Source organism: Poecile atricapillus, chromosome 16 (genome assembly GCF_030490865.1).
Source record: "Poecile atricapillus isolate bPoeAtr1 chromosome 16, bPoeAtr1.hap1, whole genome shotgun sequence".
Lineage (NCBI taxonomy): Eukaryota > Metazoa > Chordata > Aves > Passeriformes > Paridae > Poecile > Poecile atricapillus.
In genome coordinates this window covers 13,920,126-13,947,918 of record NC_081264.1, presented here as the reverse complement: position 1 = coordinate 13,947,918, position 27,793 = coordinate 13,920,126, and the positions used below count along the sequence as shown (strand labels likewise).

Here is a 27,793-nt window from a genome sequence, read left to right as displayed (position 1 = left end):
AGTGCGGCGGGTAAGCGGTAGGGCCGCGGCGCTGCTGGGAGCACGAACAGGAGCGTAGCCGGGGGAGGGGAGCGGGGCGTGGCGGGAGCGCAGTCGAACCCAGCGCGGGGCCGAGACGCCTCGGCCGCGCTTTGTTGTCTCGACCGCCACCGAGTCCCGGCTGCAGCAGCGCGGGCCCGACGGACAGGATGTCCCAGGAGAGCCTTCTCGGGATGGACGAGGGAGCGCTGCGAAAGCTGGTGAGTCCCGCGGCTGCTCCGGGTCTCGGGGTACGGTGCGCGCCCGCGCCGATTCCGGGGGCGGATCGTGCCTGGAGGTGCCTGGGTTCCGTGAACCCCCCGGGCCGAGGGCTGCTGTCCCAGGCGCGGGCAGAACGAGAACGGGCGGGCCTCGGGTCTGTCGCTCGGCTGGGGTATTCCGGAGCCATGTCTGGGAGCGGATGTAGCGCTGGAGACCCAGCGCTGCATCCCAGGCGGCAGCACCTGGAGCGACCCACGCTGGTCGGGGTCGGGCTCTGGGCCGGGGTGAGATCCAGCACGAGTCCCCGCTCCACTCCGGTGATTCCGAAGGCTCTGGCCCCGCTGCTCTGGCCGCGCTTGGCCCTTTTCTCGCAATCGCGCCCGGCCGTACCGCCTGTCCCAGCTCCATCTTCTCGGCCGGCGGATCCTGGGGAATCGTTCCCCGATGCCGGCAGAGTTCCCTGCTCCCCGCTTGCCCCTTGCGGGCTCCCGCGATGCCGGGAGCTGGCGCGGTACCAAGCGCACTTCCCGGGCTCTGCCCGCATGGCTTTGCATCCCATCCCCTCCTGCGCAGCCGCTTCTGGAGCGCTGGCCGGAGCACTGGCCCGGGAGCGAGAGCCGCAGTCGTGCGCCGTCGCGGCCGATGGGCTCTGGAGGACGAGGGCCTCCGTGTCCCGAAGACGAGACTCGGGATACTCAGCCGGGGCTGGTGTCCCGGGAAGCCCCTACAAGTGTCCGGCTTTGGGCAACCCCAGGGACCCCCAGCCCGGGGCTAGGGCTGTGTTGGCTGTCCCGGGGATTGCGCCGGGGTGGCCCGGGTCAACGATGGGGAATGATCACAACAGGAAGCTGAGTCAGCCGGGAAGGCAGGTCTGCTGGAACAGGAAAGAGTCGGGATGCCGGCGGGAAGTGAGGGTTGTGCTGTGGGTCGGCACGGGGGCTGCCCCTGGCTGAGCCTTCTGTCCTGCCACCCTTAGCCAGCTCTGAGTGGCGACACGCAGACCTGCCCGTGGCTCGAGCTGGGGAGCCCACTTGCTTCTCATGGGGTGATGTCGGGGCCAATGGACCACCTATCCAGAGGTTTGGGGATGGGTGGTCAGGGTGTCTCCCCATCCTGCCAGTGCTCCAGCTCTGCCATGTCCCATCCAAGGTCTCTGATCTAAGATGGAGTCCCAGACGTGGCGATGGGTTCCTGGTGTCCTGTCAGCCCAGCGAGGTGGATCTCATCCTGCAGCAAGCACTGCTTCTATGGATGCTTTTTCTTTGACATTCTGAGGCTTTGTCTCCCCAGAGCACTGTGCTTGTGACCCACATCTCCCTGTGCTGTGTGGTACAGGCTGGGGAAAGCCGCATCTGAGCTGATGTGAGGCAGGGAAGGAATTATTTTTCTTCTGGTTAGGTTTTTGGCTCCACTCAGTTGGAAGAGGATTAGTCCATATAAGGGAAAACTGCCTCTCCTGCCACTTCCTCCCTTCTGCTCTGCTCTCCCCAGCCCTCCACTCTCCTCATTTCTCCCAAGGGCTGCTAGGCAGCAGCATCTGATGTCCCCAGGGAAACTGGAAAAAGTAGGCTGGGGGACTTGAGCCCCCTCAGGTCCCTGCAGCCCCCTCACTCCTGTGCTGGCTGGGCTGGTCACTGCCAGGAGTTGCCCTGCAATACTGGCCATAGGCAGGCATATGATTCTCTTCCCAGCTGCCCACTGGTATCCCAGTCCCAGGGAGGCCAGTTGGGATGAACCAATGGTGCAGCATAAAGTTGACCAAGGGTTTGGAGAAGCCAGAGGAAGAAGCTGTGGGGGATGGGGTGGACTGCAGGGTGGCCCTTAGGTGGATGTCCAGAAGCAAGAAATTGAGCGCTTACAGCTGTACTGAGCTCCTGGCTGAGGTCTGCTGGCCGTGGGTTGGGGAATGCTTCCCTCCCAGCCCCTCCAACTCTTAGTCTGGTTAATTAAGGACAATGTAAATACCTTTGGTGACAGAGGCAGGACAGGTTTGAGCTAGGGAAGTCACTGCCATGAGATCCCCTTCTTCTCATACCCAGTAGTCTTTGGCTATAGTAGTCTATAGTAGTCTTCCACGGCCTTGAGAATCACTGCATCCCTGCCACATCCCTGTCATCCAGTGTCCTTCCTGCTTTCCTCTGACTGGGGGGTAGCCATGCTCCCCATGGCTCTTTCCAAAGGTGACAGTGAAACTTGGGGCTGTAGGAGGTGCTTGTTGTGCCAGGTTCATCTGATGCCATAAAGCAGTTTCCCTGTGCCCAGGCTCCAGATTCCAAAGTGCTGTGTGGTCCTGCACTTCAAAGAGCTGGATGGATGCTGGGCTAATTGCAGCCCTCCTGGAGGAGCTGCTCACTGCACCAGGGCTCTGAGCACTTCTGTGTTGGGCACCAGGTGGGAAGCAGCCTATGCGTGCTGTGCCAGTGCCCTTTCACAAAGGCACTCTGTGTGATGAGGAGGGTGTTTGCTTGGAACCATTAATTTGCTGGCAGCTGGGCAGGACCCATGGGGCCTCAGCATGTACCAATCCCTAAGCCTGCCTGGGCTGGCAGGGTTGGGCCCCTTGGTCCCTTTGCAGCTGTTGTGGTTTCCATCATGCTTTCCTCTGCCACTGGCTACATAGCTTCCAAAGCTGCTTATTTGCCTCATCCCAGCTCCCTGCTGACGTGGGCTTGGAAGAAGCCATTTTCTCCTGTCCTGCCACTTGTCCTGTGGGGAGAAGCCTTCCAGGACCTGGGGGCAGGTCAGGTCCCAGCTGAAGCCTCCTGGGTAGAGTAGACTCCAGAGCTGGCAGGTGGGTGCCACACAGCACACACTGGTGCCAGCATGTTTCCTGCACCAGGGTGTGCAGGGCTGGTGTCCCATTGTGTCCCCCTTTCCTGGCACTCATGATTTCTGCAGCTGCTGTACACACCACTTCTCCTCCCTCCCCCCACCTTCCCCACTGCCCTGACCCAGGTGCTGGGGCCAAGCCACTCACTGCCAGCAGCTTATTTTGGGAAGGGCCAAGGTCTTGGCCACCCAATATGCAGTTGAGGACTGTATTCCTGTCCTCAAAGTCTTTGGATGGCTGTAGGGAGAGATGTCCTTACCACAAAGCTCTGCCTCCAGCCCCTCATTTTGAGCTGAACCAAATTCCACCACTTCCCAGCCCATCAATGCTGCCCTGTTTGCAGGGAGCCAGGCTTCCTGGCTGGCCAGGATGGGCACCATTGCTGCTGGACTATGTCTTTTTCTTGGTAGTAGTTGTTCCAACTGTAGCGGCATCCTTGGGATGCCAGCAGCCATCTGGGGCAGATGGGAAATTAGAGGCCCATGAGGATGGAAGGGCTGGTTTTCTCTCCAACACTCCACACTGCTCTGGCAATGCCGTGGCTCCTGCTCTTCCCAGCTGCTTCCCTGGCCTTGTGGTGGCAGAGGTGACTGCTCTGGATAAAAGCCCGGAGTGGACTGCAGGCCTTGGCTTTAGCCAGGATGCTGGAAGGGATAGTAATGCCTGCTGGCATGGTGGGGGCTGCTGGGGTGGGAGGGAAGGAGCACCCTGGCTCCAGGCAGCTCCCCCAGAGGTTTAGTGTATTTTTAGAGTTGGTCTGCTCTAGGGGTTGGTAATCCCAGCCACCGGGATCTTCCCCAGTTGGGGAAGGATAATGCTTCCAGTTAGGCTTTGCAGCTGGCAAGGGTTGGAGGACCACAGTTTTGGCTGCCACTGGGGTGGCACATGGCATCTCTGTGTCAGTAGCGCATGGGACAGGAAGAGAAGGGACTGATGCTCTTGTCCTGTGGCACAGCCATGGCTTCTCCCAGCATGATGGGGCTTGAAGCTGACAGCAGCTGCTGTTGGTCACGGGGTTTATTTTTAACAAGCTCCATGGGAAATCACCTCCCACATTCCCAGTGTCAGGGCAGTCTTGATGTCCTACAGCAGGACAGTGTGAGGATAGTGGGGCCATGCCTGCCCTGGCTGGCCTTTCACTGCAGATCTGGCTGCCTTCTGCCCCTTCAATATCAGGAGGTGGGTTCATGGCCCTCTGGAAAAACTGGAGCTGGTAGGGGGGCTGGGCTGTGACCTGGTCTGGAAGAGGGGGAGCAGCTCTGGGTGCCCATGCTAGGTGATGGCCTTGGTGGGCTGAGGAGCACCTGGAGCACCTGTGAGATGTTCAGATATTTGGGGGAGAGTTATGGCTGTGCTTCCCATACATAAAGGCTTGAACTTGGATTTAGGACAGATCCCACTCATGGATTTGGTTCCAAGAGCTGCCTGCCATGCACTAGCAGTGGATGGGTGGGGGGGGAGGGCTGCAGGGTGCACAAGATGACCCCTTGGTGGGATGCTGAGGCCCTTTCAACCAGCACCTCCTGGGGAACTTGGGATGGAAAGAGAATGGGCTCTCCTGTCCCTTTGCTGCTGAAGGAGCTGGCGTGGGTAGGAGGACTCATTCCAGAGCTGGTGGCAGTGGGAAGGGCAGAGATGCATGGCACCAACCCTTGTAGGCAGCAGGACTGCTGGTGGGTGTTCATTTCACATGCTTGTCTCTTTGACTTTTATATGCCCAGAGGTCTCAGTGCCACCATGGCAGCCCCTCCTCACCATGGGTGGTCCCAGCATCCTGCTCTGGGCGGGCTGTGCCCAATTTCTGCAGGGCCTGGCAGTGCCAGGCAGCATGCTCTGGGCACGTGGGTGCCACACACAGACAGTGCCTTTGTCCAAAGTGTGGGCAGCTCATGACAGTGTGGCAGAGGGTGGCACCAGGACTGAGACAGGGGCTCAGTGGCCAGAGCCAGTGCTGAGCCCTGCCCTGTGCACCCAGCTGGAGGCCACACTGGACCTGGCTGAGCGGCGCCGCATCCGCTCGGCTATTCGGGAGCTGCAGCGGCAGGAGTTGGAGCGGGACGAGGAGATGTTGGCATCCAAGCGCTTCCGCCCAGAACGCAGCAACCACCGACAGGATGACAAGGAGAATTGGCCACAGTGAGTCCTTTTGTGAACTGAGGTCATTCCCTGCCTCTGCCCTGGGAGACGGGGGCTGCAGTACCCAGCCCCACTCTGGCTGGGACAAATTTGAGTGAACGTGAAGGTGGGAACAGCCTGGCACAGAGCAGCTTGGCACGTGGTGGGGCCTGTTGTCTGGATCTGCCAGCTGCCCACAAGGGGACTTTGCTCACAAGCACCTGTGACAGCCACCGCTCTCATCCTGCTCAGGTCCCAGCACCTGGAAGAGGAACAGCAGGCAGCCCTGGCTGCCTTGTCTGAGCGGCTTGAAGCCATCACCAGCGTGGAGGAACTGACAAAACTGGTGAGCAACTGTGTGCTGGGGCAGACCATTTGCTGGGATGAAACTTGTGCTGGGGCTGACCCTGCTTCTTTCCTGGGTCCTTTTTTCTTGCAGCTGCGGGCAGCAGGTGAGTATGAGGAGCGCAAGCTGATCCGAGCTGCCATTCGCAAGCTGCGGGCTGAGGAGATTGAAGGTGAGGCACCATTCCCATGTTCCGGGGTGGATGCCTTGGGGGCTCTGGGATGTGGGCAGCTTCTTTCTGAACACCATCTTTGCTCCCATCCAGCTGCAACCCTGGCTGGGAATGTGCAGAGCAGCCGAAAGGATGGCAGCAAGCCCCCCACTGTGCCTGGGGAAACAAAAATTGTCCAGAGGGACAATGCTGAAACACCAGCCCTTACTGGAAGTGAAGAGAGCTGTGGTGAGGGCAGAACCAAGTCTCCAGGCACAGACAAGAGCGGGGAGAGCAGCCAGCAGGATGATGCAGAGCCAGCACTGGCTGGGCCAGAGGAGAGTGGGTATGGGGAGGCTGTGGAGCAGAAGCCCGAAGTCTCAGCGGTGAGTGTGTAGAGCACTGCAGGGGGCGGAACTGTTCAAGATTTCACCCTTTCCTGGGGTTTCTGTGCCAGCCCATCTGGAGCACAGAGCCCTGGGCAGACTGTGCTTGCCTGCCCAGAGGGACTGAGGCAGGTGGGGCTGGGGTCTCTGGGGACAGGGGAAACATGGCTGTGCTGTGCCAGTGTGGCCCCAGCCAGCAGTGATGAGCTGGGGCTGGGGTCTCAGGCCAGGGTGCTCCTTGGGTTTCTCCCAAGGATGCAACCTGGTGGGGATCTGGGAGCTCCTTGGTGTGCGTGGTACACCCATCTCTGCTCCACTTCTTGGGGATGGGGTTCTTTGGAGGCAACAGCCATTCATCTCCTCCGCAGCAGTTCCCTTGCATGGGTAGAAACCTCAATTCCCTGTCCCCCTTCTTGTGATGGCTGTTCCTGCCAGCCTTCAAGGAGCCAGGGCTCATTCTGGAGTGAAGCTAGGGGTTTTCTGGATGGGGAAAGGATAAGCTGGTGGGCAGAACTGGAAGGAATGAACACAAGCCAGGGTTTTCAGTGCAGCAGGGATGATCCTGCAGAGACTGTGTGGGGGTGGGAGATCTCTGCACCCAACCCTGGGGGATTGCCCTTTGAGGGTGAGGGTGGGAAGAGAAGAAGCAATGAGTGTACCCACAGCCAGGTGAGAAGGCATGGGTTCCCCCATCTGCCTCAGTCCAGCCCTGCTTCTTCCTCCACCTGCCCCAGGGCTGTAGCAGGACACTGCCAAAGGGATGTGGAGTTGTGCCACCTTTCAGCACTGTCTGCCTCCCCATCTGGATGGGCTGGCACGCTGCCCCCAAAGCCTGGCTGGAATGGGACATCTCTGAGCAGCTGAGAGGGCTGTTCTGCTCAGTCTGGCTGATAACTACAAACCCAAGGCCATTTCCATCCTTGGGTTTGGGGCCTGGTTGCCCTGTGTCCCCTCAGGGTAAAAGCTCTTTTTTGTCTCCCCCTGTCCTAAAGTCAAGGTGCTGCTAGAGGCACTGGCAAAGCCAGACTGGCACCTTGTTCCCTAGCTGACACCAGGACACCCTAGCCCTGCTCAGACTTATGTCAGAGACACATCTTTCACCTGTGTGTGGTCCTATGTCCAGAATATTTCATCATTTGCCAAGCAGAGCTGCAGGTGCCATGGACAGGGACAGGGTAATGTAAAACTGGATGTTCCCTGCATCACAGAGCCCTGGAGTGCCTGGGCTGGGAGCATGGGGCAGGTTTGGGGTCCCCCTTCACTAGACACTGTCTCTCTCCCTGCCTGCAGGATGCAGTGAGGTATGGGGACACTTGTCCCCGTGCGAGCCTCTTTCTGTGACCTGTGTGCAGGGACTGGCTTGTCAGTTCCTGCCAGCATGCAGGCAGGGACCTAGATAGCATGGGAAGAGACCACAGCCTATGCGTCCCTGGCTGGAATGGGCCATGGTAGCCCAGTCAGAGACTGGAGTGGGGCTGGTTCTGCTCTCCCCAGGCCTGCAAGCGAGAGGATGTGGTGGAGCAGGAGCATGTCCCAGCTGGGATGCAGGAGCTGTGCAGCCAGCAGGCAGGAGATCCCCAGAAACCCAGTGCCAGGGGTGAGTCCCCATAAATGTCATGGCAAAGTCCTGTCTAGGTGTGTGCCTGGGGCCAGACCTGTGCCTGGCCAGCTGCAGGACGATGAAAGGCATACCATCTCACAATGGCGGGCAGGGCAGCTGGGTGCCTGGAGGGGCTGCAGGAGTAGGGATGCATTCCAGGCAGCTGCAGGCTTACCAAGCAGAGCCTCTTCTCACCCACAGCTGTGGTTTCGGGGACCCTTGTGCTCCTGGAGCTGCAGCCAGCCCCAGAGTCCAATCCAGAGCCTGAGGATGGCGGTAAGGACCTGCAGCAGGGGCAGCCCCAGGCAGCCTGGAAGGAAGGGAACCTGGGCAGCCCTGCCAGCGCCCCAGAACCCAGTGTGGCGCAAAGCCCTGGAGGGGAGCAACTCATCCCAGGCCAGCCCAGTACTGACAACCAGGTATAAAACTGGTGGCAGCTGCCACTGCCCTCCTTGCCCGGGGCTGGCAGTCTGGGTGAAGGCAACTTGATGGGGGGGACTGCATGTAACTCCCAGCTGAATGCTCCGCCCCTCTACTCCACAGCTTCATGTTGGGGCACACTGCCAGGTGCTGGGGCCAGGTGGAAGACATGAGAGGCCATCAGTGGGTAAGTGTAGCCCTGAGGGGGATGACATGAGAGCCGTGGCCCCTGCCAGCTGGGCAGGGCTGTCCCAGGGCCCCCCCACTCCCCTGTTCTGCAGCATGTACATCCCAGGCATCCCTAGGGACATGACTCCCGCCCACGTGTGCTGGGTCAGGAATGTGAGTGCAGGACACGGCCAGGCCAAAGGCCACCGATTGCTGCCTAGCCAAGTGGTGGCAATGCCCACCCCAGCCAGGGAACTGGGTGCCAGGCAGGCTGTTTACTGGGGCTTCCACTCTGGCCGGGTTACTGCAGGGCCATGAAAGGGAATCAGTGCCAGTAGCAAACCCTGGCCTTTTGCATTCTTTGTCCCAATAAGGCTAGGAGCTGTGCACGGCTGGCTCTGACCATCCCCACCCCAGGCCCAGCACCCTGCAGGGCCTCCCCACAGCCTCGAGAGATTCCAGTGGCCAGTAGTTGCTCTTTTCCTACTGTTGTGAAAACCATCCCCACGGCTGTGCCAGGAGGAAATGGGGGAAAACTGAAAAGCAGCTCTCTGCTTCAAGGATGAAGGGTGCTGTCCTGGCAGGCAGAGGTTGCTGTCCCTCTGAGGAGCCCCTGGAGGCTGCTGGCTCCTGGGAAAGAAGCAGCCCTAGGAAGATGCTAGGGGTGGTGGGCTGCAGCATGGCACAGCCCTGGGGTAGAGAGAAGTGTGCAGGATCCAACCCTCCCTTGCCTCACGGGGCTCAAACCTGGGTTGTGAGGAGAAGGTGAGCCCCCCTCCCTCCATGGGCATCAATGACTTCAGCCCCAGGGCAGAGCCCTGCCTGCGCCCTTAAACACTGAGCCACCTGGCCCCCTCAACATCTCTTCAGAGGCAATGGTGTGCCAGGCCCTGGTGAGGACAGGTGTGATCCCAACCTTTCAACACAGACCCCAGCGCTCCCCACTGCACTACTGGGCACAGAGCCTACCCTCCTCTGCAGTGTGGTTTTGCATTGCAGGACAGAGCCCATGCCTGGGGTGCAGGGCAGCCTACAAGTGCTGGTGGATTTTGGCACTAAGCTCTGGGGAATGTGGAGTAATGGGGAGGGAGACTGCAGAGTGCTGTGCTGGAGTGAGGGGGTTGCCAGCAGTACCTGTGCCATGCTCACCTTCTGCTCCTTTTTGTGTCATTCCTTCCCTGGCCTCTCTCTTCCCAAGCATCAGTGCCCCCCCAGGAGGTAATGGGGACCCCAGCTCGCCTGAATACTCACCAGTGGGAGCTGGTGCCCTCCTCCCTTTGCCTGGCTGGCCACACGGGTAAGATCCTAGTGGTGGTTGCCTCCATTCGCTGCTTCCCGGTGGCGGGATGTCCCCGGTGGAGCCTGGGCAGGTGTGAAGCTCCTCAGCGCCAGGTGCTGCAGGATGCTGCTGGCTGCCCACCTGCTCTTTTGCTTCCTGCCCAGAATCCCTCCCTCCCATCCATGTACACAAGCATCCGGCAGCAGTGGGAGGAGGGAGCAGAGGCTTTGAGGGGCTGCAGCGACCCTGGGAAATGCTCGGATCTCTGGGGGGCAGCAGTACATCCTGTGAGCACCGTAGGGGATTGCATGCATAGTCAGGCACTCCGCGGGCTTTGTGCGTCGTGTGGGCAACCTAGGGGGGCTGCGTGCACAGTGTGGCGTCCCGGGGCGGGGGCAGTATGCATGGCAGGGGGTACCCCAGGATGGGGGGGCAGCGTGTATCGCAGGGGGCACCGCGGGGCGCTGCATGCACGGTGCGGAGCCAAGCCCCGGCGGGGACATGCGAGGGCGGCCGCAGTCCGGTGACCCCGCGTCCATTCCCGCAGCGCCGCGCCCCGCCGGACCCCCAGCTTCCCCCGCCGCCGGCTCGGTGCGGGAGCGCGCGCAGCGGTTCGGGCCGGCGGGGGCGGGCGGTGCGGGGGGGCGGGCCGGGGCCGGGGCCGGGGCTGCCCAATGGCAGCGGGGGCCCCGCACGGCCCCGCCGGCGCCCGCTCAAAACGCGCGGGGCTGCGGCGGCGCACAGCAGCGCCCGGCCCCGCGCCCTGCCGGCTCCCGCCTCGACGCCATGAAGACCTTCTTCACCATCGAGATCAAGGATGGGCGCGTGCAGCCCCTGGCGCCCCGCATCACGGCCTCCCCCAGCAGCCAGCGGGCAGGTGGGCATTGATGGGGTACGGGGTGTGCAGGAAGGTCCAGTGGGCGATGGCATCTGTCATGAGGCTTCACACTAGGGGTGATGGGCATGTGTCATGCAGGGAGGTGGGACTGAAAAAGATGTGGATCTCTCAGTAAGGTGGGCACAACAGGGTAATTCTTATCCACCAGGCTCTAAGCACTACAGGATTGTGCTCCTAATATGACAATGTGCACAGCTGGGCAGTAGAACAGGCTGGTGCCAGTGGGCAGTTGGGCACTAACAGATGGTGGGCACAAATGGGCAGATGGAGGCGGGCAGGCTGAGCCAGGCCAAGTGGGTGCTGATAGGCAGCAGCGGCATTTGAGTGCTGGCAGCCCAGAGAACAGGTGCTGCCAGAAGAACAAAGTGCGTATGGTAGCCCTCATCCTTCGGCATGCATTCTCAGCCTGCTTGGGGCATCTCAGTTCCGGGAGACCATCTGGCCCTGCAGCCTGCCCACAGCCCCGCTGTCTTACCACGTTTATGTTTGGGGTCATTCCCCAATCCCTACCCTGCCCCTGCAGCCCTGCCCCATCCTCTCCCCACTGACCTGTTGATTCAGGGGGGAGCCCATGCCATCCTGCTCTGTGTCCCGTTCCACTGCTGCACCATGTCTGTTCCAGCCCTGCCCCAAACCTGCTTGCCCACAGATGTGACTGGGTCAGGATGCTCCTGTGGCCATCCCTCTCAGTGTGGGGTCTTGGCTCCAGCTGAAGCACTGCATAATGCACCCTTACTTGGGGAGGATGATGAACCAGGGCAGCAGGGGTCTCGACTTCCCCATCTCTTGCTTGCCTCCAAGACCTTTCCCTGTGCCAGAGCTCAGTGCTCACTGCCAGGGCAGGATGTGTGGGGCAGGCAGAGAGCCCAGCCAGAGCCACTCCCCAGCTGGGTCTGAGCCTGTGGGCTGGGTCAGATCCCACATGCCTCTTTCTCCCTTTGCAGAGGTGACTGTGGGTCTGCGGAGCACCCCCATTCGTATCACCACCATCCCCAGCAGTGTCAGCAGCATCTGCAACATCAGCAGTGTCAGCAGCAATGTCACCAAGGTGAGTGCCCAGGCGGTCTGTGGGGCTGTGCCCCACCTGGCCATTGCCTGGCAGCTCCAGGGCTTGGGGTGGGGACCAGGGACCAAGGAGTTAGTGTAGGCAGCATGATCCAGAGGCTCTGTCTAGTTTTGGTTGATGCTTTTGTTTTGGTAGGGTTTTTTTCATCAAGAGAATCTGGACTTTGTGTGTGGTTGCACAGCTCCACATGAGCCCTCTGGACTGTGCCACCATGTACTCAGACACTTGGGGAGGTGGGTGGAGGGGGTCAAGGAGTCTTTTGTGGGTCTCCCTCTGTTTTAAACACCTTTAAGGGTGGCAACAGCTTGGGGGAAAATCCATTGCCAACCACCCCTGTTCTTCCTCCTGGGGATGGACCTTGGCCATGTGTCTGGGAAGCCTGCCTTCCCAGAGGCAGGGAGGCTACTCCTCAAAGGTCCCTAAAGCACTCTGGAGTTGTGGGTTGGGGTCTTGCTAGTTCCTGCTATGCCAGGAACTAGCTCTGGTGGAGAGTGCCCAAAGCCCCAGGCCATCTAGGAGGGATTCTTGGGTGCAGCTGGTGAAAAAAATCAAAAAACAACCCCTCTGCAGTGTCTGGTGGGGAGAGCAGGCTGTGGCTACCCTGGGGCTGGGTGCACACAGGAGACAGCCCTTCAAGTGCTTTAATCTGCTCCTGCCCATCTAGGGTAATGCAAGGCGCCTGTGTGCCGCCTTGGCAGAAGCCAGGATATCAAACATGGTTCTGTCTCACTCATGGCCTTGTGCATGCCTGGCTGTCTCTGCAGGAACAGCACTGTGGGTGGCTTGTGTCACTGCCAGTGGCTGTGGTACCACCCATAGCCTGGGGCATACTGGTGGCTGTGGTACCACTGGCTTCATCCCACCCTCAGCCCAGCCCTTGCCAGCTTGAGGCAGGCAGTGCCCACAGGTGCTGCCCACACCTGCCAGCAGGTCCTGGGTCCTGACTGCAGTGGGGTGACTTCCCTGTGCAAATGTGCTTGGGCAGCACTTGTCAGCTCTCATAAACGTATTAGGGGGCCTGTCCAGTGAGGTGGGGGGCCTGAGACCTGTTGGCTGCCTGACAGGAGACGCAGCCCCCAGGTATGCTCCCAGTGGGCAGGGAGGAGGAGGATGCAGCAGTGCTGGCAGCCCTGCCAGGTAGGGCTTGGTTGGATGACCATCAGGCTGCAGGGACTGGGGACAGTAACCACAGTGGCATATCTTCTCATTGGTGGGGTGCTGCCAATTGATGGGGTGCTTCAGGGACCTGCTCCCTCTGGGACGGGCATTGGGCAGCATGGTTGTATGAAGACCTAAAATCCATGCTGTGATCAAGGTCCTTGCACTGATGCAAGTCTGGGGCTGGAGATGTGCTGTGGGTGATGCCAGCCCAGAGTGGGAAGGCACTTGGGCAAAAGTACATAGCAATGGTTGGCCTTTTCATTCACCCAGCACTGCAGTAGTCAGGGCTGGTCCCCACTACTTTGTCCCAAGGCTCCCAGGCTGATATCTGGCCCTGACAGCCTCCAGGAGCGGGGGGGCCACTTGCTGGGCTCCCCTTGCTGAGCCACCTGGTCCCACAGCCGGATGCACTGCCAAGTGTGGCGCCTGGCTCAGCACCCCTGCATGGGACCCCCGGCTGCTGGGACCAGAATAGCCCACAGGCAGGGAGCGAGCCAGCCTCTAGCCGGGGGGGGTTCCTGGGCCCCTATAAAGGGCAGCGGACAGCTGAGCAGGGCTCGCCACAGCGCCTGCACCACCACCATGCCAGGGCTCAGCTTGGAGGGCCTGGCTCAGGCTGGGGTGGCTCAGCTGGCAGAGCTGCGGCAGGAGCTGGTGGCGTTCCGGGGGGCAGCAGAGGGGCAACTGGAGCAGGCTCTGCAGCAAGTGCAGGTGCTGGTGCAGGCTCTGCAGACATTGGAGCAGGAGCACCTGGAGTTGCGGGCAGAGCTGGAGCGCCTGGGCCGCTGCCTTGATCTGCTGGCGCCTGGGCTGCAGGTGCCCCCCAGGGAGGACATCAGCACCCTCTTTCTGGAAGCACAGGACCCTTGCACCCACTTTGTGGGCACTGAGGAGCCCAGTGGCCCTGTGGCCCATCCACCCACTTTCTCCAGTACGTGCCAGCAGTCGGCCCTGCATCTCTCCCGAAGCAACAGCAGCGTGAGTGTGGGCAGCCCTGCATCATGATGGGGGAAGGGAGGGGGTCACCAGCCCCCGGGGCTCTTGGAGGTGTCTGTAGCCCTGGCACAAGGCATGACTGTGGCAGTGATGCATGGGGACATGGCACAATGGGGATCCACCACTCCTTGGGCTCACTGTTGTGGGGCTGTGCACCCACCTGTTTCGCATTCCCAGTGTGCCAGGTGAGAAGCCGCAGGCAGCTGTCTTGGCCCCACCACAGCACCAAGCACAGGTGGTGGCATGGGTGCCTGTGGCCAGCATCAACTCCTGCCGATGGCTTTGCCATGGATCGGTTACCGGGCCCAGGATACAGGGGCCAGGTGTGTGCGTGGCTGCTGTGGCCCCACTGTCATCCCTGGTGCCTCTGTGCCCTATTCTGGGCCTGGCCCACTGCCTGCTATGCATTGTTGGGGGGTTGTGCTAAAAGGGACTTGGCGTCCTGTCCTGGCTGTGCTTGGGCAGGGGCCAGACTGGCCTAAATCCTGGCAGGGATGCAGGGGAAGGCTCTTGATCTCCTGCACAAGCTCTTCTCTACAATAAGTCCCTTAATTCCGTGGAAATCCCTGTGCTGCTAATGGTGCACACTGGCCTTGCCAGCACCCCGCCCACTGCTGGATAACAGCTGCTGCCCAGCCCAGAGCCCAGGGCAGGCCCTGCCTGCTGGGGGACCCAGCCACCTCTTGCTGGGGAGCAGGAAGGATTTATGGCAGCCAGACTGGAAGGAAGAGAGGGACTGCTGGGCCCTCCTGGGGCATGGGGTGCTGCAGATTGTCATACTCCCCTGCCTGCCTTGGGTACTGCAGATTCTTGCGGCATCCCACCAGCTGAGAGCACTTAGGCCCTATGTTGCACATCCTCTCCAGGGTCCTCACTGCCTGTCGCACTGGGCTGGTGTCAGGGTGATGAGGGCCTGGACCCTGAGAAGAGGTGGGGGGTGGCAAGCTGGCTGGGGCTCAGCTGCATGGTGATGTCCTTGCAGATGGAGCCGGAGGTGGTGGAGCAACACCAGGCACCAAGGAGGGAACCAGAGCTGCCCAACGGCATGGAGAAGGTGCAAGTGAGGGAGGTGGAGAGGAGCAAGCTGAATGTTGAGGAGCTGAGCAGGATTGAGGATGAGGATGTTCTGGATAAGATGGTACCTCTTTCTCTGGTTTGGGCTCCTGCAAGAAGGTAAAGGGCCCTCAAGCTGATGGTAGAAGACTAATGATGACTTCCCCCTCCTGCAGCTGGATCGGACAACAGACTTTGAGGAGCGACGGTTGATTCGAAATGCCATGCGGGAGCTGCGCCAACGCAAGCGAGGTACTCAGGGATGGTGACCCCTGCTGGGGTCAGAGTGGTGGTGATGCCAATGTAGGATGCTGAAGTGGGGCTGTCCAACTGTGGGGAAGCAGTAGGGTGTGTGCTGGGTCCTCTGTTGGCCCCCTGGCTTTGCAAGGCCAAGGACATCATCCCTCCCACAAACCAGTTGTGGGCCAGCAGCAGCGCAGGACCTCTGGTGTGGCAGGAACTGTGCCCACCACCCCACCTCCCTGCTGATGCCATCTCCCATTCATGTTTGCAGACCAGCGGGAGAAGGAGCGGGATCAATGGCTGCAGGAGTCTAGGAGCCAATCTGTGGCAGGAAGGGCTGGCCATGCCACAGAGACCACCACCATGCAGAGCACTCAGTCAGCCGATGGCTCGGCACGCAGCACTGTCACCAAGACTGAGCGTCTTGTCCAGTCTAGTATGAGCTGGGCTAGGGGGGGTGTGCCAACCCTTTGGGGGCCTTGCAGAATCCTTCCCATTGCTCCACCACCACAGTTCCTTTGCCATTCACTGCCTGTCCTGAGTCTGGCTTGACTGTGCTGGGAGCCGGACTGTGTTTCAGAGATGAGTCTTTGGCTTGCCCAGAGCCTGCCTGAGGATAATTAAGGGTTCTGCTCTGGTAACTTCCCTCTGAATTCCCAACCCTGTCAGGATGGCAGGGCCTCATCTGCACCTTCGGCCTATGTGTTGTCTCTTATACCCCTGCTCTCCCAGTCCCTGGGTGGCTCAAGCTGAGCAGCTGCAGGGGTGAGGGATGCCCTAGCTTCCCACTGCTTTTTGCTCGCCATTTTGTTCTCTGCCTGGGGGGCACATGCCCTCTGTCTGGGGGGCACATGCCTCTGCCTGCCATGCCCATGGCTCTACCACCTGGGACTTCTTTCTCCCTGTTACACTGCATGGGTGCATAGGTGCTTGGCAGCAGCATGTGTCTGTGGGTGCTGCTCCTCCCAGCCCAACTGCTCCTCCCAGTTCCCATTGCTTTATCCTTGCAGGTGATGGCGCCAAGACCTCCCGTACTACAACCATGGAGTCACGTTATATGAAGAGATCAGACAGTAAGTTTTTCCTGCCCTTTCCCCGTGTCATCCTCAGGGTGTAACCCTGGAGCATCGCTGCTGCTGAGCCATCACTGCCCTGGTGCAGGCAGAGTCTGGCCTGCCTGGCACTGCTGCCCTCAGCTCCTTCAGCCGAGAGCCCAGGGCCTCTCTCCTCTCTCTCTGCAGATGGCAACAGCACTTTCGTTCAAACCAAATCGTCCTACAGCTCCTCATCCAAAAAGACAGGCAGGTGAGCAGAGGTGCCTGTGGGGACAGCCCCACATGGTCCCTGTCACTCATCTGCTTGCACAAGCCCTCTGTCCAGATTGCAGTGTCCCCACACAAATGTGACTCCAAAGCCTCCTGGTCCTTGAGGTACATTCACTGTGTTCAGAAGCTCTCATGGGTCCTTCCATAGGCATGGAGATAGGTCTGCCAGCTGAGGACCTTAAGCCACCTCTCATCTGTCCAAGGCACACAAAGGTCTCCAGAGTTCCAAGGCTGGCCATGGACTGAGACCACTGCTTGCCCTCCCCTGGGCTGCCCACAGCCCCTTTAGCATTTCCTGTCTCTCTCCCAGCATTTTTGACCGTGAGGATGAGAGTGCTTCTCGGCAGAGCAGCCTGGCTGCGCTGGAGCGGCGTCAGGCGGAGAAGAAAAAGGAACTGATGAAGGCTCAGAGCCTGCCCAAGACATCAGCCTCACAGGCACGAAAGGCCATGATGGAGAAGCTGCAGAAAGAGGGTGGGAGGTGAGGCTGGGTCTGGGGCAGGCTGGCTAGGGCAGTGAGTGCTGCACAAAAACAACACCCTGCAGCTATGAGTAACACCCCATGTCTCCCATCACAGTTCAAATCCTGCAGCATCACAGACCGCTGTGCAGCGCTCCTCCAGCTTTGGTGTGCCTAACGCCAACAGTATCAAGCAGATGTTGCTGGACTGGTGCAGAGCCAAGACCCGGGGCTATGAGGTGGGTGCCACATCCTCTTCCTGTCCTAAGGCAGTCACTCTGTCCCTTGGTAACTCTGTTGCCCTCTCAGCACGTGGACATCCAGAACTTCTCATCCAGCTGGAGTGATGGCATGGCCTTCTGTGCCTTGGTCCACAATTTCTTCCCTGATGCATTTGACTACAGTAAGCTGACGCCCCAGAACCGCCGCCAAAACTTCGAGGTGGCCTTCTCTTCTGCAGAGTACGTACCTCTCTTGCCATCATGTGGACTTGGGGTGGCTCTCCTACTCGCTGCTGGGGCGAGAGGGGACACTGGAGGGGATGGTGCTGGAGGTGGGTGCCTGTAGGTGTCACTCCCCCCCATGCAATGCAGCAGGGTTAGGTGCTGTGGGGGCATGTAGCAGCTGTGTGGGCAGAGTCACAGAGGCCAGTGCAGCGCAGTCTGGTATGGCAAGTATGGGTATGGGGGTCTAGGTTCCTGGGTGTGGAGCAGGGCACCCAAAGGCAGAGCAGCAGCCCCATGAGCCCATCTGGCTTTGGGCAGTACATTCAATCCTGGTGTGCCAGGTGTGAGACTGCAGCCTGTGGGGGGAGCAGGGCTTGCCTATGCCAGGTGCCTCCTTTCACAGTTGTAGGGGCTCAAACACCGTTGCAACTTCTCCAGTCTTCCCCTTTTGCTTCTGGTTTTCCTGGGTGCTGAGAGATGGGAGTGCACCCAGCTGGAGGGCTGGCAGGCAGCCCCTCTCTCCTTCCTTCTGTCTCTCTCCCACCCACCCACTCCTCTCCTCCAGCACCCTGCTGGGGGGCAGGGCTGAGGATGGGGGTCCCATCCTGCTGATGTCCAAGGTGGCAGGGTGAGATGGAGACTCCTGCAAGCTCCCAGGGTGCTGTGGTGCTGTTTGGTGGAGTGAGAAGGGGGCTGCGGGCCTGGCTCTTGGTGCTCCTGTTAATGGATTTTTTGCCTTAATTGGGAAACTGGTCCGTGGACTTGAGAGAGCCATCGATCTCTCCAGCCTGGAAGCCAGGTGGCCTCTTGTCCTTCCTCCTCCTCCAGCTCTTGTGAGCATCCTCTCCCAAGCTTCCTGCACCAGGGCGCACCCTGCAGTTCCAAGTGGAGCTGGGCAGAAGGGCTGGGCTTGCCCCCCCCATCCTCCCAGTGGGTCTATATAGGAGCTATATAGAGCGCTGCTCCACTCTGGAACCCGCTCCCCGAGCACCTGGCGCGCCAGAACACCTCACTCATCCTCCTACTCCTCCTTCTCTTCCGTCTGTCTTTCCTTCTGAACTTCACGCCTCTCCACACCACTCACCTGCCCCTCTCCCCCTTGCTTTTGCCCCGCCAATGTCACTGAATGGCCTTGGCATGGGGTGCCCAGAGCCCTCCTGCCCCTGCATCGTGCATCCCCAGAGCATGCCAGAGCAGAGCAACTACCAGTGGGATGGGAACTGCACTGATCTGTGTCTCTTGTTTTCTCTTCCTCCCCTCCCTGACTGGGCTGCGGTCACTGGCTTGCCCCTCTCTCTCCCTGCACCCAGGAAGCACGCGGACTGTCCACAGTTGCTGGACGTGGAGGACATGGTCCGGATGCGCGAGCCAGATTGGAAGTGTGTGTACACATACATTCAGGAATTCTATCGCTGCCTGGTCCAGAAGGGGCTGGTAAAAACCAAAAAGTCGTAGCCCATTGTCAGCCCCCCAGGACCAATGGTGAGAATCTTCCCCTCTGAGTACCTGCCCATGCCCCCACCACCACCAGGGCTCAGCAGAGAAGTGACTGCCTTGGCTGCAGACGAGGCTGGGGGATGCTGGGTTAGGGGCAAGTCCTGGCAGTGCCAGACAGGGCCCAGCAGGAGATGGGCAGAGACAAGTGGCTGGGATCAGGCCTTCTGGAATAGTGCCAGTGGGGGTTTCAGCAGGGGGAACTGTGTCACGCTGGAGTTCTGTTTGCTCTCCAGCTGTGGGCAGGGCAGTAGTTAGAACAGAGCCCTGCCCCTGTGGCTGAGCCTGACCCAGGGATCAGGTTCTGGGGATGCCACTCAAGGTGTTCTGAGTGGTGCTGGCTGAGTGTGTGGGTGGCCACCCAGGATGCTGCAGCATCACTGCTTCCACTTGCTGCCTCATTCCCCTGCCCCAGGGTACATGCCCAGCTCTGAGATGCTGCCTGCTCATATATGGGCAGAAACAGGAGCCTGGAAAGTGTGACTCAAGGCTCAGGTCCTGCCTCGTCCTGCAGTGTTTGTGCCTGTCTCAGGACATCCTGGCTGACGTTAGAGCTGCAGCTCCCCTGGCTCTGCACAGTGCTGGCACACCAGGGCCCAAACAACGGCTTTATAAGGGCAGAGCTCTCCATGCACTGCCATTGCTCTGCCGTCACCTCCTGAGCCAAGTGGCAGTGGCAAGGGCTTTCCCAAGGCCCCAAGCATCATCCACCCATCCCCATGGTGGCCAAATCATGAAGTGGGGCCAGTGCCAGCCAGGCAGTGGGCTTGGAGCCCACTGAGCAGGCACCAGAGACCTAATGGGATGGCTGGGGGCATGGGACCCAGGGTGGGGGTTCTCTTGGGCCCTGGTGCTCCCCAGGGGCTGTCATTGGCTAGGGTTACTCCTTAGGGTAGGGCTGTTCTAGGGGGCCGGTGTGTGCAGTGGTGTTAGTGCAGGAGGGGAGGGGGTAGGTACAGGGCTTGGGGCTTGAGGGTGTTGTCATGGTGGGTGGCAAGTGTAGAGTTCAGACCCTCCTTGTGCACCCTGTCCTTGGGGGCAGAGCCCTGCCTTGGAAGATCCTCCTTGTGTAACCAGAGCCTTGGGGAAGAACCTTGAGTGGCCCAGGCTAAAGCAGCTGAACTGGCCGTGGTGGCAGCAGGTGCTGCTGGTTTTTGTTAGCACTGCCCCCAGTGCCAATGCAGCCCTTGCTCCAGCAGCAGCCAGAAGGGGGGACAGTGCCTGGTAGGGGTGTGGGACCTGGGCAGGACCAGGAGGGTTGGCAGCAGTGGCAGGGTTGCTTCTGTGCCCCCCCACCCCTTCTGTCCCCGTAGAAAGCAGAGGACACGAGGTGGCCAGATCCCCTCCATGCCCTTCCTGTTTGCCATTGTGACTCCTAATCATGTTCAGTCCCTTCAAGCACCCAGGGTGCCCCAGCTTGGGGAAAGACACAGCCCAGGGAACTGGATGGGTGGCAAGGCAGAGTGTCACCGGACCAAAAGGGCAGTGGCAGAGCCCCAAGGCTGCTATGGGGATGGGGACACAACCATAGCTGATCTGCCAGGGCCCCACAACACTGGTAGCTGCTGGAGCCAGGTCCTGGACTGTGGTGGGGCAGGGAGAGGAGGAGATAGGCTAGGTTGAGTGAGCTGAGGCAGGGAAGTGCCCACTCCAGCAGTAGGGTGTGCTAGGCCTGGAGCAAGCAGACCCCAGGCTCTAGTCCGGGGCAAGGGATAGAGCCAGGCTGGCAGGGCTTGGAGGAAGGCAGAAAAGCAGGGCCAGGGCTTGAGGCAGAAGGGGCAGCATGTAACCAAGACCCACCCCCTGCTTTCCCTGAACCACCAGCTAGGGTTTGAGGTAGGGGCACAGCAGACACCTGCAGCCAGGCTGGGCTCTCCCTAGAGGCCATCAGCATCAGCTGGAGGAGCAAGAGGGTGGGCACAGCTTTAGCGGAGTGCCAGCACCAAGGATGGAGAGTACCAGGGGAGCAAGGGGTGCAGACAGCTGGGCAACCTCTGTCCTGAGGCAGGCCCTTCCAGGGCAGACAGCACATGCTCTTCCCAGTGTCAGGAGCAGAAGGACTGTGGGTACCAGGGTAGGTTGGGGGGTGTGTGAAAGGAGCTGAGCAGGTCTGAGGGTAGCGGTGCCCATACCAGCTGGCCCTGGGCAGTGTGGGGTGCCCATCCCAGCCCCCACGTGGGGCAGCCTGCTTGAGGCCATGCTGAAGGCTTCATCTCTGCAGGACGCTGGTGGACTGCGTGCCGCTGGTGGAGGTTGAAGACATGATGATCATGGGGAAGAAGCCTGACGCCAAGTGCGTCTTCACCTACGTGCAGTCCCTCTATAACCACCTGCGTCGCCACGAGTTGCGCATGCGGCAGAAAGAGTGCTAAAGCCTGCCCTGCCCACCCCCACTGCTGCCCTCACCCCAGAGCTGCCTGTGGGCAGGGGAGCTGCTTGCCTGGGAGGGTCTGGGGGGGACATAGGTCTGACACTGGGAACAGGACAACTCTTCCAATAGTGCACCCCCACACCTCTGCCTTGGCAGAGCTGCTTCTGCCTTGGCCAGCTGTGTGCTGACCCTGTGGGCAGTGCCAGGTTCGCCTTGCTGGGGATGCTCCCACCTTAACTTGCTTCCCATGCTCCAGTCTTTTTAAGTTATTTGTTCTCTAGGAATTATTTGCCCTGCAGGCACCATCCCTGTATCCCTGGGGTGACTTGGGCACAGCTGTGCCCTCAGACTTGGGCCACCTCATGGGTCTGTGGCTGAGCATGACTCTGCAGTCCAGCCAGGGCCATGGTACATCCTGCAGGCAGCACCTGTCAGTGGTTCCCTTGGCCCCCTGCAAGGAAGCCTCTCTGCCCTCTGCAGGCCCAGATTGGTGTCACTTCCCTAGGGAGAGCTCCATAACTGTGCCAACACCCTGCTTCCCACCTCCATGTGCACCACGGGCACTTCCACATTGGGGGCAACTGTGGGTTGGGGAGGGGGCAGCTGCAAGGGGTCCCAGGGGAGTGCAAGGCAAACAGAGCAAGCTGGGATGACCACCTCCACTTTCCTCTCCAGCCCAGGGCACCTGCGTGTTCAGCGCTGCTTGCCCCTCTGTCACATCTCTACACCCATGCTGACACATGTACCAACACTAGCCAGATAATAAAGGTTTATCTAGGGCAATGCCTCTGGCTCAGGTCCTTCTGCCAGCAGCATATTGCACACCACAGTGCTTGGGGAACGCTGAAAGTCCAGCTGCTGCTGGCTGTTCTACCTGGAGCTCTACTGCTTACCTACCCCAGAGGGACACTAGGGCATGTATTGTTCTTCCCCTCATTGATGATGTCCATAATTAAGGCACTCTGACCATGGTTCACTGTCCCACATCGCCCCAGACCTAGCACAGGTAAAAGATCCCACATGGCCAGCAAGACTGTGGTCAAGTGCAGTGGTGCCCCACTTCCCTCCTTAGCTGAGGGCCAGATGTCCCCACTGGGCCAGTACAGGCATGGGGCTTTGGTTCAACACTGCAGGACTTGTTAATGGGCGCATGCCCATCCTCCTGCACCCAGCTCATCCCATGCCATGGTGCCCACCACACTCACCCCTCTATCATGCTGGGGAGGGGTGGCACAGGAACAGCACAGCTGGTCTGTAGGTTGGTTTGTGGCTCACCAGCAGTGACTAGGACTGCCATCCTCTCCTGCCTCTGTGAGAAGCTCTGGGGCACACAGCTGTCCTTGGAACACAGTGGTGCAGGATGCCACCGAGCTCCCTCTTAAAAGATGACACAGTGCAGGTGACTGCAAATAAAAGCTTTACTAGGAGCTGGATATGATAACCCTGCTGTGGGTTGTGCTGTGCTCTTCTTGGGGCAGCTCTCCCACCTTTGGGACTCAGCACATCTACCCTTAGCACCTAGTGCTTTCTGCTGAGGGCTTCATCCTGTCCCATGCAGGCAGGATACTGCTGCCCAGTGCTGAGAGCAGCTAAACCCCTGGGCACAGCAAGGGACTGCAAGGAAAGCTGCTCCTCCCAACAGGCCAGGGATAATGGGCTCCAAGGATGGGAGGGCATCAGCCAGCAACACAGGACCCTCAGAATGCCCTCAAGTGTCCAGGAAGTGCCTGCTTGAGGCTGGATGTGCCTGGGACATCCTTGGGGCAGAAGAGGCTACCCAGCACCAAGAAGGGTGGGGGGAAAAAAATCTTTGCCACCCTTTGACACCATCCCCAGCTGCCATAGCACCCTCATTCCCTACACGGGACTGGCTGCAGGACCCTGCCCCAAGTGTGGCACTCCTTGCTAGAGGTCTGGATGTTCTTCCTTGTCATGTTTGGATGGGGTCTTGCCATTAGCGGTGGGTGCTTGGGGGGGCAGCAGTATTGGCAGAGGCTTGGCAGGGGCGAACTGGAACTCCTCTGGCACAGGGGCATCAGGTGTCTCCTTGCGGTAGAAGCCCAAATCCTGCATCAGCTGGTTGATCTCTTCCCGGGTCATGTCGCTCAGGGGAATTCTCTGCACCCAGACAGGGTTATAGCCTGGCACCTATAAGGCACTGACCACCCCAAGCCCTGTGGCAGCAGGTGCCACACTGCCCACTCACCTCTAGCTCCTCATACTGGAGGCTGAGGAGCACAAGCTCAGGGTCAGCGCCAGGCAGGTGTTTCATCTCCAGGTTATGGCTGGGCAGTGAGTCAAGGAGTGGGCAGCACTGGTCAGGCCCATGCAGCCCTTATCCCATCCCATCCTTTATCACATCCCCTTCTACCCTCTGTCACATCCCGTTCCTGCATATTCTGTACCAGCCCCCATCCCAGCCAATCTTCTCTCATATCCCATTCTCCTCCATCCCATCTGTTCTGTCCCACACTCCATCCTTCATTACATGCCATCCCATCCCGTTTCCCATATAATACCATCCGATCCTCCATCACACTCCCCTAAACACCCGTCCTCCAGTCCTCACCAAACCCCGTCCTTCATTCCGCTCAAAACCCCATCCTCCCTCAGCCCGTTCCTCCCATACTTCATCCCATGCCATCCGGACCCCAGCGCCGCAGCCGCCGTCGGCGGGTACTAGAGCGGTATGTCCTGGGTGACGAACGCCTTCACCTGTGGAGAGTGGCCGGCCGGGCCCGGCTCAGTGCTGGGAAACCCCGACTCCCCGGCCCGGCCCGGGCCCGATACGTACCTCCCTGAGGCGGTTCAGCCGTCACCCACCGCAGGTCTGCGGGAGAGGATACCCCGTCAGGCACCCGGCGGGCGCCGGTTCATCCCCGGCGCGCCACGCGGCCCCCGCCCGCGCTCACCTCCACCTTGCCGCGGGCCAGGTCCCGCAGCACGGACTCGCGGAGCCGGGGATGCTCCGAGCCGCCGCTCGCCGCCAGCGCCACCGTCAGCAGCAGCCACAGCCCCGCGCTCGGCCCCGAGGGCACCGTCCGCATCGCTCCCGCCGCTGCCACGTCCGGCGCTCCTCGGGCACGCGCACGGCACCGCGCATGCGCAGTGACTCGCGTGCACAAACATACACGCGCGCCCACGTGCACGGACATGCGCACATGCCGGAGGCCCGCGTGAGTGGCGCGTGAGTCCCGCGAGCGCGCACGGTGAACAGCACCAGCACACAGAGCAACACACACACACACACAGAGCAACACACACACAGACACACAGACAGACACACAGACACACACACACAGTGCACACACACACACAGACACACACACAGTGCACACACACACAGACAGACACACAGACACACACAGAGCAACACACACACACACAGAGCAACACACACACAGACACAGACACACACACACACACAGTGCACACACACACACACACACAGTGCACACACAGTGCACACACAGTGCACACACACACACAGACAGACACAGAGACACACACAGAGCAACACGCACACACACAGAGCAACACACACACAGACACACAGACACACACACAGAGCAACACACACACACACACAGTGCACACACAGTGCACACACACAGTGCACACACACAGTGCACACACACACACAGAGCACACACACAGTGCACAGACCGACACACAGAGCAATACACACACACACACAGACACACAGTGCACACACACACACCCACACCCCCCACGCCCCCCCCACAGTGCACACACACACACAGACACACACACACAGTGCACACACACACACACAGAGCAACACACACACACAGTGCACACACACACACAGACAGTACACACACACACGCACAGTGCACACACACACAGTGCACACACACACACACACACAGTGCCCACACAGTGCACACACACACAGTGCACACACAGTGCACACACACAGTGCACACACACAGTGCACACATAGACACACACAGTGCACACACAGTGCACACACAGTGCACACACACACACAGTGCACACACAGTGCACACACACACACACAGAGCAACACACACACAGTGCACACACACAGTGCACACCCACACCCCCCCCCCACACCCACACACACCCACACCCACCCACCCACCCACACACACACACAGTGCACACACACACAGTGCACACACACAGTGCACACACACACACACACACTCACAGAGTGCACACACACACAGAGTGCACACACACACAGAGTGCACACACACACACCCATACACACACAGTGCACACACACACAGTGCACACACACACACAGTGCACACACACACAGTGCACACACACACACACACACCATGCACAGACACACAGTGCACACACACAGTGCACACACACAGTGCACACACACACAGTGCACACACACACAGACAGTACACACACACACACAGTGCACAGACACACACAGTGCACACACACAGTGCACACACACAGTGCACACACACACACAGTGCACACACACACACAGTCACACACACACACAGTGCACACACACACACAGTCACACACACACAGTGCACACACACACAGTGCACACCCACACCCACACACCCCCACACACCCACACCCACAGTGCACACACACACACACAGAGTGAACACACACACACAGTGCACACACACACAGTGCACACACACAAACACACACATACACACACACACACACACACACACACCGTGCACAGACCGGCAGACAGAACAATACACACACACATACACACACACATACACACACACCGTGCACAGGCCAGCAACACACAGACCAACAGCACCACCAGCAGCAGCAGACACACAGCAACACAGACCAGCTGTGCACAGATCGACACACGGAGGCCAACAGTACCAACACAGAGAGGAACACACGAAAACAACTACACATACACACAGAACACACACACAACCTGCACAGACAGATACAGAAACAACAACACCAACACACACCAACCCTGCACGCACCAACACCACATACACTAACACACCTGCACCACACAGACCCCCATGACATCCATACTGCACACATTCACAGTATGCACACTGACACCACATACTACAAAGACATGCAGAGACACCCAGGCCAGGAAGTGCGCATTCGCACACAGCTGTGCACATTCACACACTCTCCTGCACACACAGCAGTACACACATACACATGCACAGGTGTGTGCACACAGCCCTGCATACATTTAAATGCAGGCTGCACAACAGCACATAGGTACATACCCACTGCTACCCACCTTCCAGTTTCTCCCAGCCATGCCTACAGCCACATGTATCAGCCTACACAGCAGTGCACAGGGACACAACCAGCACCCCAGTCACACATGCAATAGTGTGTGCACATATGCTGATCTACATGAATACCCAGCTGTATCCACACACTGCGCATACACACATCTGAGGCACACACATGTGCAAACCATCATGTACACCTGCACACGTCTACCTCAAATCCCTACCCCCCACACTACAGCTGCACATAAACACCCATGCACAGGCATGTGGACATGGTTTCTGAACCTGAAAGAATTTCAAGCTCTCAGGGGCTGATTGTTCCCAAGGGAAAGTCTTTGGGAACTGTCTTTCTCAAGGACTATTTGTGTAAATAAGGTTTTACTTTTCCAAAACAAGACACAGATGTTCTGAAAGTGTTTTCTCTCATCCCGCCAATAGGATGAGGGAAGTGTTGTTCCTTCTACCAATCTGGGTGACCTGACCAGAACAGCTTATAAAAGAGTTGACAAAACCCTGAAATAAAAGCTTCTTTGCCTCATGAAAAAACCTCTGTGGTTGCTGTGTGTGTGATTTCTCGGAACCCTTTGCTATATTTCATGTCCTCTAGCGACACAGGCACATCCCAGACAAAGGTCATGGGGTCTTGGATTGGCTGAGATTGGAGACAGCTCTGGGGTCTCTCTTGTCTCTTCACCTGTTCAGGTAAGGACACCTAGAGCCAGGAGCCTAGGACAGTCTCCATGTGGGTTTTGTGAACATCCAAGTATGGAAACTGCACAGCTTCCTGGGAAACTTAGGCCAGGGAAAAGTGTTTCCTGACATGCAGAGGGACACTTCCTGCATTCCAGTTTGTGCCCATGGCTTCTAATCCTGCCCCTGGGCACTGCTGGGAAGAGCCAGTCTCTGTCCTCTACACTTCCCCTCAGATTTTTATATACATGGATGATGAAACAGAGAAATCAAGAATTAGGAAATAAACATAAAGAAATGCTTGACTAGAAAAGGGGTGGGGGTGGGGGTGGGGGGTGGTGGTGTTTGACAATAACCATACCCTGACACCCTGATCCACAAAAACAGGAAAAGGGTCAGACTACAAGATAAGATAAGGAGCTGGAATACACAAACAAGATGCAAAGACAAAGGCACCACAGGATAAAGGGGATTCCTCAGACCCTAAGCCAGAAGGAACAGATTTAAAGTCCCAAAAGGTGGTCAAAGGACTAAAAGGGGCATGGAGCTAATTTTAATATGAAGAGAGGACAGGCGGGGTAAGGAAATGAATATGTATTAGGCGTATCGTGTAACCCTAGTTTGTAAAGGATAAAAAGAGAAAACCAAATCAAAAAGGTGTGCATACTTTTCGGAGGAGATATCCCCCCTGCACCTCAGCTCTGAATAAATTCATACCTACTCTTATAACTGCTCTGCGAGTTATAGAGTTCTTTTCTATTCCGCATATCAGATGAGACCCCCCTGAG

General features: G+C 59.0%; 2 protein-coding genes across 7 annotated transcripts; one reads left to right on the top strand and one right to left on the bottom strand.

The window, feature by feature from the left end:
- On the top strand, nt 1-21,825 carry SMTN (smoothelin). 6 transcript variants are annotated; one of them, XM_058851667.1, is made up of 23 exons: nt 2-239; nt 5,046-5,206; nt 5,438-5,531; nt 5,625-5,703; nt 5,797-6,068; nt 7,563-7,665; nt 7,870-8,087; nt 8,212-8,275; nt 9,455-9,553; nt 9,700-9,822; nt 10,083-10,412; nt 11,378-11,481; nt 13,522-13,638; nt 14,639-14,794; nt 14,886-14,961; nt 15,224-15,388; nt 15,963-16,025; nt 16,194-16,257; nt 16,588-16,758; nt 16,856-16,976; nt 17,047-17,198; nt 18,494-18,665; nt 20,899-21,038. In XM_058851667.1, the coding sequence occupies exons 1-22, from the start codon at nt 189-191 to the stop codon at nt 18,636-18,638; spliced, it is 2,928 nt and encodes a 975-aa protein (XP_058707650.1). In that variant the 5' UTR covers nt 2-188; the 3' UTR covers nt 18,639-18,665; nt 20,899-21,038. The 6 variants fall into 6 exon arrangements, with proteins under 6 accessions (XP_058707654.1, XP_058707650.1, XP_058707649.1 ...); XM_058851666.1 differs by lacking the exon at nt 18,494-18,665 and having other exon boundaries at nt 20,899-21,825; XM_058851669.1 differs by lacking the exon at nt 13,522-13,638 and having other exon boundaries at nt 3-239.
- Nucleotides 21,826-22,448: 623 nt separating this feature from the next.
- SELENOM (selenoprotein M) lies at nt 22,449-24,218 on the bottom strand. Its single transcript, XM_058851672.1, has 5 exons — nt 23,961-24,218; nt 23,843-23,878; nt 23,729-23,763; nt 23,255-23,333; nt 22,449-23,166 (listed from the first exon to the last, which is right to left on the bottom strand). Exons 1-5 carry the CDS (start codon nt 24,201-24,203, stop codon nt 22,954-22,956), a joined length of 606 nt encoding a protein of 201 aa, XP_058707655.1. The 5' UTR covers nt 24,204-24,218; the 3' UTR covers nt 22,449-22,953.
- Between the last annotated feature and the right edge of the window lie 3,575 nt (nt 24,219-27,793).